The following is a 10,818-nucleotide window of genomic DNA, read 5'->3' as shown; positions in this document are numbered from 1 at the left end:
AATGCAAGACAAATCGGAGCAGTGAGGGGGACTGTCTGTGACTCCATGGTTAGGCTGTTATAGCGCCTGAGCAGTTTACATTTGATAGCTGGTTGCTGAAATCTAAGTATAGAACTCACAACCAGTTTGGGGGTGTGCCCTGCTTCCTAACCGTCTGCCATGAGGTTGGTACTCACGCTCATGAGCCACTGCCGGCAGCGTTACAGGCAGCAGAGTCTTTACAGGTGTAACCGTGCAGTATCTAGAAAACAAAGGCAAGGCAGAAACATAACCAAGCTCTCCACAAACAGCGGGAGACGATTCCTAGGAGTGAGCTGATGAGAAACAACAGGAGTGGTGGAAGCCCATTGCTCGGGGGTGGACAAAGCACTGGAGAATGCATCTGTCACTGGAACAATCTGTGCTAACCCCTGTGGCAGGGTGGAGGAATGTTCCATCTCTTCTGTGATTCTATAAATAACAACTCCACCCCCTCTGTGCAGACACATGCACAGCCCAGCACACACGACCCCAAACATAGGCATGCATATATGTGCATGCATGCACCCCCCACACACCTACATACATGTACCCTCCCACACCTGCAGACACACACACGTGTACCCACCCCCATCTGCACACACACACAGGTGTACTCACCCACACCTGCATGCAAGCACCCACACACATTTGCGCACACACATGCGTGCACCCGCACACACAAGCACCCATGCACACAAGAATAAAGAACAAATTCCTCCCCGTAGGCCCAAGTGATCATGTTCTGGGTCTCTCTGTGCCCAGTATGATGTGCTGGCTGTCCCTTTAAGATAGCTGTGCTGCTGCAAGCCCCAATCTCGGAGCAGGCACAAAAGCCCAGTCTGGGCACACAGGACATGCCAGATCCCAGCTGCAACCCCCTTTGATCCATTCCTGAGCCCCCCTCCAGCCCTCCATCCCCATAGTGAGAGGGGGGCTCCCAGCAGTAGCAGGAGGAAGACAAGGAAGCATGCCCTGTCTCCCCTCCAATCCCCTGCCAACCTGCCCGCATGTCTCTTCCCCGGCCCTATCCCCACTCGCCCCCGCACCTCTCCCCATCCACTCCTCCCCGCAGAGGGCTCTCCAGCTCACTGCCCCCTCTAATCCCAACTGCTTCACATACATTCTCCTGAAAATACAGTGAGTCCCGCCATTGCATAGTGCAGTATAATCCAGCCATGCCCCAGATATAGATGCCAATCTTCATCATCGTCTGCGGCACTGAGAGGGGGAGGGGTGGGTGGGGACTTGGCAAAAGGATCCTGTGGGAACAATGGGGGTGTCACTAAAATAAGAGCCCACCACACCAACACACACACAGCACCCATGCCACACCGCATCTCCCCAACACAGAGCACCCATGTCACACCCGCACCCCCCCACACAGAGCACCTGTGCCACACCACAACTTCCCCCAAAGAACAACCCCCCCCCCACAGACCACCTGTGCCACACTGCCACCCCATGACACACAGAGCACCTGTGCTGCACCACAGCTCCAAACACAGAGCACCCGTGCCACACCACAATCCCCTCCGCACAGAGCACCCATGCCACAATGCAACCCCCCACATTGAGCACTTATGCCACACCACAACCCCCACATATAGAGCACTTGTGCCACACTGCAACCTCCCCCCCACAGAGCACCCGTGCCACACTGCAACTCCCAACACACCACTCTTGCCACACCGCGTCTCCCACACACAGAACACCCATGCCACACAACAACCCTTACACAGAGCATCCATTCCACACTGCATTCCCCTCACACAGAGCACCCATGCCACACCACAACCCCCACAGAGCACCCTTGCCACACCACAACCCTGCACACAAAGCTCCCGTGCCATACCGCAGCTCCCCACACAGAGCACCCATGCCACACTACAACCCACCCCACAGAGCACCTGTGCCAAACCCCGACCCCCCAAACACAGAGCACCAGTGCCACACCACAACCCTTACATAGAGAACCCGTGCCACACTGCAACCCCCCCCCCACAGAACACCCATGCCACATTGCAACTCTCCCAAACACACAACACCTGTGCCACACCGCAACCCCACAGAGCACCCGTGCCACACCACAATCCTCCCACCACCCCCACAGAGCACCCATGCCACACTGCAACCCAACACACAGAGCACCCGAGTGACACTGCAGCCCATCACACAGAGCACCCGTGCCACACAGCAGCCCCCCACACAGAGCACCCACACCAAAACTCCCACATATACACTAAGCACCCGTGCCACACCACAACTCCCCCAAACACAGAGCACCCGTGCCACACCACAATCCCGACACAGAGCACCCATGCCACACCACGACTCCACACACGGAGCACCCGACTCCCGAGCCACACCGCAACCCGCCCCCCGCCACACACACAAAGCACACGTGCCACACCACAACCCCCACGCAGAGAACCCGGACCACACCATACACACACTCCCGCCCACCCCCACACACAGAGAGCCGTTGAACACCACAACCCCCGCCCCTAGCCAACCACCCGGTTCTCCCTCCCCCCAGCTCTGCTCGTAGTGCTGGGCGGGGAGGAGTCCTGGGCGGAGCAGGAGAAGCCGGGGCTGCCAGCGCCGCCGCCTCTGCAACGGGGACCCAGGAGTCGAGCCCAGGACGGGGGGTCCCTTGTGCCCGCAGCGTCCATCGGCAGTGCGGAGCCGAGGTGGAGCTGGAGCCTTGGCCGCGGGGCTGGCCCCTCCCTGCCCGGTAGGCAGCCTGGGAGAATAACTGTCTGTCTTTGTGTGTGTGCGCTCGCGCGCAGAGGATGGCAGGTGTGTATGTGTGTGTGTGTGTGTGTGTGTGTGTGCAGAGGATGGCGGATTCTGTGTGTGTGTGCGTGCAGAGGATGGCAGGGCGTGTGTGTGCGTGCGCGCAGAGGAAAGTGGGGTGTGCAGAGGATGGCAGGGTGTGTGGTGTGTGTGTGTGTGCAGAGGATGGCGGGGAGTGTGTGTGTGTGTGTGTGTGCAGATGGTGATGTCTGTGTGTGCAGAGGATGGCGGATTCTGTGTGTGTGCAGAGGATGGAGGGTTCTGTGTGTGTGTGTGTGTGTGTGTGTGTGTGTGTGTGTGTGTGTGTGGACACAGAGGATGGTGGGGGTGCGTGTGTGCAGAGGATGGTGAGTTCTGTGTATGTGTGTGTGCAGAGGGTGTGTGTGAGAGAGAGGATGGCAGGGGGTGTGTGTGTGTGTGTGCAGAGGATGGCGCGTTCTGTGTATGTGTGTGCAGAGAACGGTGATGTGTGTGTGTGCGTGTGTGTATAGAGGATGGCGATGTGTGTGTGTGTGTGCAGAGGATTGCGGGGGTGTGTGTGTGCAGAGGATTGCGGGGTCCGTGTCTCTCTTGGCCATGCGGTGGGGGAGCGGGCCTGGCCCTGCCGGGATGCTGGTGGCTGCGAGTGCGGTGGGGCCATGCCCCGTGCTGCCTGTGCCGGGGGAGCGGGCAGCGAACGCAGCCTGACTCCGCTCGGGTGGCTCCAGGGTGACCCAACCCCCTGCGGCCAGCGGGCGGCGAGGTGTCCGGGCCCGTCCGCCCCCCGCAAGTTCCCGCAACCTTCCTCCTCACCCCCCCCCCGCCCCCCCCCCCCCTGCCCCCCCCCCTGCCCCCCAGCTCCTCACCCAGTCCCTTCCCTGCCCCAAACCCTGCTCCTGGCCCCCCAGTCCTCTCCCCACAAACCTGCCCTTGTTCCCAGCTCCTCACTCAACTCCCTGCCTGCCCCCGTGCCTCACAACCCTGCCCCTGCCTGCCTGCCCCCTCCCTGCCCCTATTCCTGGCTCCCTGCCTGTGGTGAGGGCTATAAACAGTGGCAGCTTGGCACGTTTGGAGGCAGCTGGGTGAGCTGTGGGGTCACCAGCAAGACACTGGTCTGTCCTGGGGAGAGGGGGTCAACCTGAGCCATTACTGCACTTGCTGCTGATGAGCTCCCCTTGGTGTAGGGGGCTCCTGCGTGCCCAGGGCGTGGGGGCAGGCATGGACACGCCAGTCCTGCATGGCTCAGGCTAGGATGCTGCTGTAACATTTACTGGAACTGACACTTCTCATCAGGGCAAAACCAAACCAAGAGGAACAACCCACCCCAGCTGCTGGTTCCAGCATGGGGCATGCTGCAGGTGGACGCAGCAACAACCCTGGGCACTGTGGGCACAGCCCTGCCCCAGCCGCAGCCCCAGCAGAGGACTCTGCCCCGGCCGCAGAGCGCACAGGGACGCCCACAGCTTTCTGGCCTGGGGGGACCAGCAGGGAAGGTGGCGCCTAGTGCCAAGGCTAGCCTGGCGCGTGCGGAGGGAACAGGACCGTCTGGCAGAGTCCTGGCCCCACGCAGGCTGTGCAGGCTGGCCGCTTGGAACCAGCAGGGACAAGGCAGGAATCGAGGTGCTCAGGGCCGGAGAGCAGATTTCCCCCTCGGAGCAGCTTCACATCATCGCTGGGGTCTCTGGCTGGTGGGCTATGAGTTTTGCAGCCCTCGGGAAGCCTGGATGGGCATCCTGGCCTCTCACCTGCCTGGCCCGGGGGGCCAGTGCCAAGGGAAGCTGAGGCCTTGGCTATGGGGGAGGGGTTTGCTGCTCTGCTGGAGCTGAATCTACTTCTTGTCGCTTAGAAACGAGCGTGCTAATGCCTGTGCCGTGTGCAGCCTGGCGCTCAGCAGAGGGCGTGGCTGGGATCAGCGTGGGCATAGCTCTGCTGCGTGGCACAGATACAGAGGAGGGGGGAACAGCAGATGCGGGGCATTGCTGACTCCCAGCCTGGCAGTGGGGGATGCTGCTATTCCATCCCTCACCCCCTCCAGGAACCAGGCACCAGCCTTCCCTTCTGTGCCCGACACCCCCTTCCCGGCAGGCAGCCCTTTCCCCTTGTCCTCAAGGGGCTTCCCCTTGGTACAGCTCCCGCACTGCTCCCCACTCCATTGCCAGTGATCTGCAGCCAGTTCCATGCTGCCTCTGCTGGGGGGCTCTGTGAAGGGCCCGGGTGCAGCTTGGCTCACGTGTGCAGGGCTACAGGCCTGGGCATCCATTCCGTGCCCCGCAGCTCCCAGCCCAGCTGTACCTAGGGGCCCCCATGGCGCTCAAGCCCTGCTGCCTCGTATTCCTCAGCAGTGTGGCTCCCAGGGGTTTGGGGTGCCCAGAGCAGATGGAATCCTCCTTTCGTTCCTGGCCTTGTACAACCGCTGATTTGTGCCTGGAGTCCTGGGGCCAACACGCTGGCAGGGCCAGCAGCTCTGAGTGCTCATGTGAAGGGCCAGGTGGGAGCGTGGTGGCCAGGACACAGAGTGGGGCCCCATACACTTACTACAAGGAGTGCACCCATTAGCTTCTACAGAGGGAGCCCTGTGCCTGGCAGGACTGAGCCATAGGCACTCGGGGCACAAGGTGGCACCCACCTCTCTGGATCGGCTCCTTCGGCCGCGGAGGGTCTGACAAATCGCTGCCGTCAGGGTTCCCTGCGGCCAGCCTGTAGATCGGGCACCATGTGCCCACTGCTGGCTTCCCAGCCAGGATCTGGCCCCTTCCTCACTGGATCCCAGTCAGGGCCTCGCCACGTCCTGCAACGCCAGCAGGGCGCGTAGCCCAGCCGCACATGGCAAACCTAAGCTCCCGCAAAGGGCAAGAGCAAGGGCAAGACCCTAGCTGCTGTGCCCCCAGCCCAGCTCCTGTGGGTGCTGTGCCTGGAGGGGAACGTGGGAAATGGGCTCTATGGCACAGGGAGATGGACTGGCCTCGCAGAGTGAAATAGTGTGTGATGGTTACTATTATCTCTTGCCCTCCAAACCCCTGCAGCTCTCAGCCCCACATGTTGCCTTAGCCCCCCAACTCCATTCCAGCCCCCCATTTCCCCCCACATTCCCTGACCCTCCAACCGCTCCACATTTCCAGTCTCCCAACTCCCCCCAAAAACCCACATTCCCCAGAGCCCCCACATTCCAGCCCCCTGAACTCCCACATTCCGAGCTCCCCAACTATACTCCAGCCCCCCCACACCCACACATTCCCTGACTGTCCAACCCCTCCACATTCCCCAGAGCCCCCCAACCCCACTCCAAACCCCCACATTCCCTGAGCCCCCAACCCCACTCCAGCCCCCTGCACCCTACATTCCCTGAGCTCCCCAACTCCCTTCCAGCCCCTGCACCCCCACATTCCCAGAGCCCCCCAACCTCACTCCAGCCCCTGTACCCCCCACATGCCCCTGATCCTGCCCATACACCCCTGCATCCCTTTCGTGGTGGGAGGCAGTAGATCATGGCCAGGAGGAGCAGCGGGGGAGGGGTTGGGATTTCAGAATCAGAGTTCAGTTCAGGGCTGACCGGGCTGGCTTTCAGGGGCAGCCGTTCCTGTGCTTGCCCGGGATCCAGTCCCCGTGGACGCCCCCCACATCAGCCAGCCCCAGGCAGAGCCCAGCAGCCAATCCCTGCTGGGAGGGTAACACTCAGGGCAGCAGGCCGGGCACAGCCAGATTGTTGCTAAGGCAGGGTCCTGGGTTACCCGCCTGACCACTCCAAATTTGATTGGCATTGAAACCTGGCGCACAGGGGCACAGCTCTGCTCAGATTTGGCCCAGCCACGCCAGCGGAGGTGGGGCTCTACCGTTAGCACCCAGCTCCGGTCAGGGGCCGAGGCAGGGGCGTGGGTCCCCTGCAGCCCAGCCTGAATGCTGGCACCGCGCCTGGCCCTCCTAGCCCTGGGGGATGGCACCGCTTGCGCCGACACCCCTGCCCTGAGCCTGGCACTGACGTGCCTCTTGGTCCCTCTCGTTCCAGGTGCGGGGGGTAGCACCGGGATGAAGAGACGCACCGCCACCTGCTGGACTCTCCTCCTGCTGGCTGCCTTCTTCTGCGACAGCGTCACCTGCAAGGGTGGGCGGGGCGGAGCGCGGGGGGCGGCCCGTGGCCGGGGCATGGCCCGCAGCCGGGCCAAGGCTGCCCCTCGCTACGGCTCCTCGGGAGCGGGGCTGCGGGTGGCGGCAGCGGCGGCGGCGGGTGCGGCGGCAGGCGTGGCGGCAGGAGCGGCCCACAGGAGGATGAGGATCTCCGGAGAGTTTGGTCCAGATGACGGCTCTGAGTTCCAGGAAGGCAACAGGACGGGCAGCAGCGTGTACAGCTACCGGTCGTGGACCTCGGCTGCCCGGGCCCAGGACACGGCGCACCTTGCCATCTCCCTCTGCCTGGTGACTGGCTTCTTCCAGCTCCTTCCCCTGTAAGGGCCCACGGCGCCCGACCCACCCTCCGTGTGTCGGAGCCTGCAGAGCGCCACCTGCTGGGCCCGGGCAGCACCAGCCCCATCCAGCTGCATCTGCCCCAGCCCCCTGCAGGCCAAGTGGCTCTCCTGCCTGCCGCGGGGCTGGAGCAGCCTGCACTGCCCAACGGGCTGGAGCTGGAGCAGCAGCCAGCGAGGCAACTGGGGCAGTGCCTCAGGGCCTGATCCCACTGGGGCTTTGCTCTTGGCTGTGGTGAGGGCAGGTGGTGCAGCCCGAGGCCCCCAGCAGGGGCACCTGGAGCAGCTGCTGTGGGTGGTGTGAGGTTGCCGGGCACTGCCATCACTGCAGCTTGTGACGTCCCCACTCATGCTGATTGACATGGACATTTCCCAAAGCACTGGCCCTGTCAGCCAGTGCCACGAGGGGCAGAGTCTTGGCCCACAGGGTGGGGTGGGGCCAGACCCGCAGGATAAGGCAGAGCATGAGGGGCGGAGCCTGGGTCAACAGGCTGGGGTAGGGCCATGGGTGCCAGTTCCCTGCCTTGGGGCCCCACTCTCCTGCCGAACTGGGGTAACATGGAAGGGAGGCCGGAGCGGCCCTGTGTGTCCTGCGGGGGCTGTGGTGAAGGCCAGCTGGGGTGGAGCTGCATGGTGAGGGAAGCAGCTCCACTCTGATATCAGTGCCAATGTGGAGCAGGATCTCCTGGGGGAGGGGGAGGAAGGGGTGTGGGAATCTGGGACTCTGGGCCAGCCTGTCCAAGCATGTGGGGGGTCGGAGCTGGGTGTGATGCGGGAGTCCACCTCCTCCTGGCTTGAACCCCAGCCGCTGGCACTGACTCAGGCTGGTGAGGATGGTGCCAGTTGATTCCACAGATGGAGGCAACGATTAGAGCCAGCTGCTCCCAAACCGGAAATGAGTCCCCTGGCTCCTTTATGCCCAAGGGCCCTCCTTGCCCAGCCGCCGCTTCCTCAGCACTCCCAGAACACCCCCGCCCTCCCCAGACTGCCGGACACTGGCTGAAGGGGTCTGAGCCCCACTGATCTCAGCAGCGCCCACCAGGATGGACTGGCTCCTGTGAACTCACTGCCCAAATGGGGCCCGTCGAGCCAGGCTGCTCGGGGAGAAGCCTGAACAGCACTACCAGCCGTAGCCCTGCCTTGGGAGCTGCTCAGCTGCAGGTTGCCCTGACTTACACCCTGGCTGAGCTGTGCAGCCATGCAGAGCTGTACCGTGTTTCTGGCCCAGCCGAGCCACCTCCCAGCAAATACTCCAGCTGCTTTGGATAGGGCTGTGGAGCGGGTGCCCATTGCGGTGCAGTGCCACCATGGGGAAGGGTGGGCTCAGGTTTGCACATACAGCAGAAGGTCAGTCTCTTGGTTTTGCATGAAAACCACAGTGCCTCAGCCCCAAAACCTCTGTGCCTAATCACAGCACAGCACGGGCACATCGGAGGTGTTCCAGGAAAATCGATCCGTTGGCGTTCCAACTGCTGATCGGTCAGAAATTGGCCCCAGAATGAGTTCCCACTCTGAATGCCCTGATTTTGCAGGCCCCTCTAGTTTGAGAACGACACAGTGTAGGAAGTCCAGAAGGCGGGTGGCAGAGCGATCAGGCAGAGGGAGGGGAGCGGTCTTTGCGCTCAGCCTTCACTTGTTAATTTACAAAAGGGGATTAGAGGGTTGGGTCACAGTGGTTGATTTGTCTTGTCCCGGTTATCCGGAGGGGCTGTGGTTTAATGTCCTGATTCGTGGGGGGAGGCCATGGTGCAGGAGAGGGGAGGGAGGGGTTGGGACAAAGCCGGTGCACCATCTCATCCCCTGCAGAGGAGGTTGCCCTTGGGGCTCTGGGGAAGTGAAGACCCTGTATCCTCTGGAGCAGGGGAGGGGGTTTAGGGGAATGTCCCCCCATTCAGGCTGGGTTAGTGCTGGACCCAGCCCCAGCTGAAGAAAATGCAAAGATTTCAAGCCAAACGTGGGCAATGCACAGGAATGCTGGTCTTCACCCGGCCCTCTGGGACACAGGGTAGACACCTGCTTCCTTTGCAGCCACACGCTCAGCAGGCCTCCTGGTGCGCTGCCAGGCTGCCAGAGCCCCCCACCCTGTAGCCTTGGGGAAGGTGCACTGAGCTGAGAGGCAGGAACTCATGAGCTCAGTGCTCCTTTCTCCTGCCTGCGGTCATATTGCCGTGCACTCCCCAGAGCCTATTCTCCCCCCGCCCCCACCTTGCACTCCAACGCCAGGAGGCAGTCAAGTAGTAACCCTACCCCCTCTTACTATGGTAACCGATGCACAGGGTCACTTCAAGCAAATTGGGACTAACACCCCAGCCTCTGGCATGACCGACCCAAACTCAGCCACGCTGTCTGGCAGAGTGAATGTGCCAAATATATGTGCTTTGGCTACCCTATCCCTCACCATGAGACGACACTCCCCTCCAAGGGCAGGGAGAGGACCCAGGAGTCCTGTGTCCTGTATTCCCACGCTGTCTAGCAAATGGTCAAGTGTACATCCCTTCCCCCTCGAGTGGCTAGTCCCCATAGGAAAGCCAGTGGCACTGGCAGAGGTGTGTGCTAGGTCTCCAACAGGCCAGAGCTCAACCCTGCTGGCTGCCACAGCAGCGATGGTTCCCAGCCTGTTCAGTGCTGTAAATGGCAGAGCCCCATGCAACATGCTGCAGGTACCGCCAATACAGTCACGCGTCCCATGGTGGCAGGTTAGGGATGAGCTTATTGAGCCTTGGCCAGCAGCTCTGCTGCCTGCTGAGCCACTAGTAGGTTTGGGAAGCCGCTGCAGCGGGAAACTCCTCTGGTACCAGCCAGCGTGTTTGCCAGTGAGCTCTGGGCACCGGCTGAGGGAGAAACTGGGCTCAAGTGACCGAGGAGCTGATTGGGGAAGTGCCCATGGGAGGGGAGGAAACTGCCCCCAGTTCCACTTGGGGGTAAAGAGGGCAGGAAACAGGCAGATCCACGTGGGGATCCAGATTGGTTGGAAGTAGGGTTACCATATTTCAACAAGCAAAAAAGAGGACGGGAGGAGCCCCGCCCTAGCCCCGCCCCTGCCCCTCCCACTTCCCGCCCCCCCAGAACCCCCAACCCTCCCCCCGTTCCTTGTCCCCTGACTGCCCCCTCCTGGGACCCCTGCCCCTAACTGCCCCCCGGGACTCCACTCCCTATCTAAGCCTCCTTGCCTCTTGTCCCCTGACTGCCCCAACCCTTATCCACACCCCCACCCCCAGACAGACCCCTGGGACTCCCACGCCCCATCCAACCACTCCCCACCCCCTGACAGCCCCCCCCAGAACTCCCAACCCATCTAAACCCCTCTGCTCCCTGTCCCCTGACTGCTCCGATCCCTCTCCACACTCCTGCCCCCTGACAGCCCCCCCAGAACTCCCAACCCATCTAAACCCCTCTGCTCCCTGTCCCCTCACTGCTCCGATCCCTCTCCCCACTCCTGCCCCCTGACAGCTCCCCCCCAGAACTCCCAGCCCCCTAACCCCCGCTCCTTGTCCCCTGACTGCCCCCTCCTGGGACCCCTGCTCCTAACTGCCCTCCAGAACCCCACCCCCTACCTAAGACTCCC

The 10,818-nt window shown here is 62.2% G+C and overlaps 2 protein-coding genes across 2 annotated transcripts in view; both read left to right on the top strand.

Annotated features, from left to right (window-relative positions):
• Window positions 1-2,542: 2,542 nt before the first annotated feature.
• SPRN (shadow of prion protein) lies at window positions 2,543-8,961 on the top strand. Its single transcript, XM_034777530.1, has 2 exons — window positions 2,543-2,755; window positions 6,800-8,961. Exon 2 carries the CDS (start codon window positions 6,820-6,822, stop codon window positions 7,237-7,239), a length of 420 nt encoding a protein of 139 aa, XP_034633421.1. The 5' UTR covers window positions 2,543-2,755; window positions 6,800-6,819; the 3' UTR covers window positions 7,240-8,961.
• A 61-nt stretch (window positions 8,962-9,022) lies between these two features.
• Window positions 9,023-10,818, top strand: part of LOC117880927 — a 3,094-nt gene continuing 1,298 nt past the window's right edge. Inside the window, exon 1 of the mRNA XM_034777529.1 lies at window positions 9,023-10,221. Within this exon, the coding sequence (XP_034633420.1) occupies window positions 9,380-10,221 (842 nt within the window). The 5' untranslated portion in view covers window positions 9,023-9,379. The remainder of the gene's footprint in view (window positions 10,222-10,818) is intronic.

Source organism: Trachemys scripta, chromosome 7, assembly GCF_013100865.1.
Source record: "Trachemys scripta elegans isolate TJP31775 chromosome 7, CAS_Tse_1.0, whole genome shotgun sequence".
In the NCBI taxonomy this organism is placed as follows: Eukaryota; Metazoa; Chordata; order Testudines; family Emydidae; genus Trachemys; species Trachemys scripta.
Note: the sequence above shows the minus strand (reverse complement) of the source record. Positions and strands in the feature narration are given on the sequence as shown.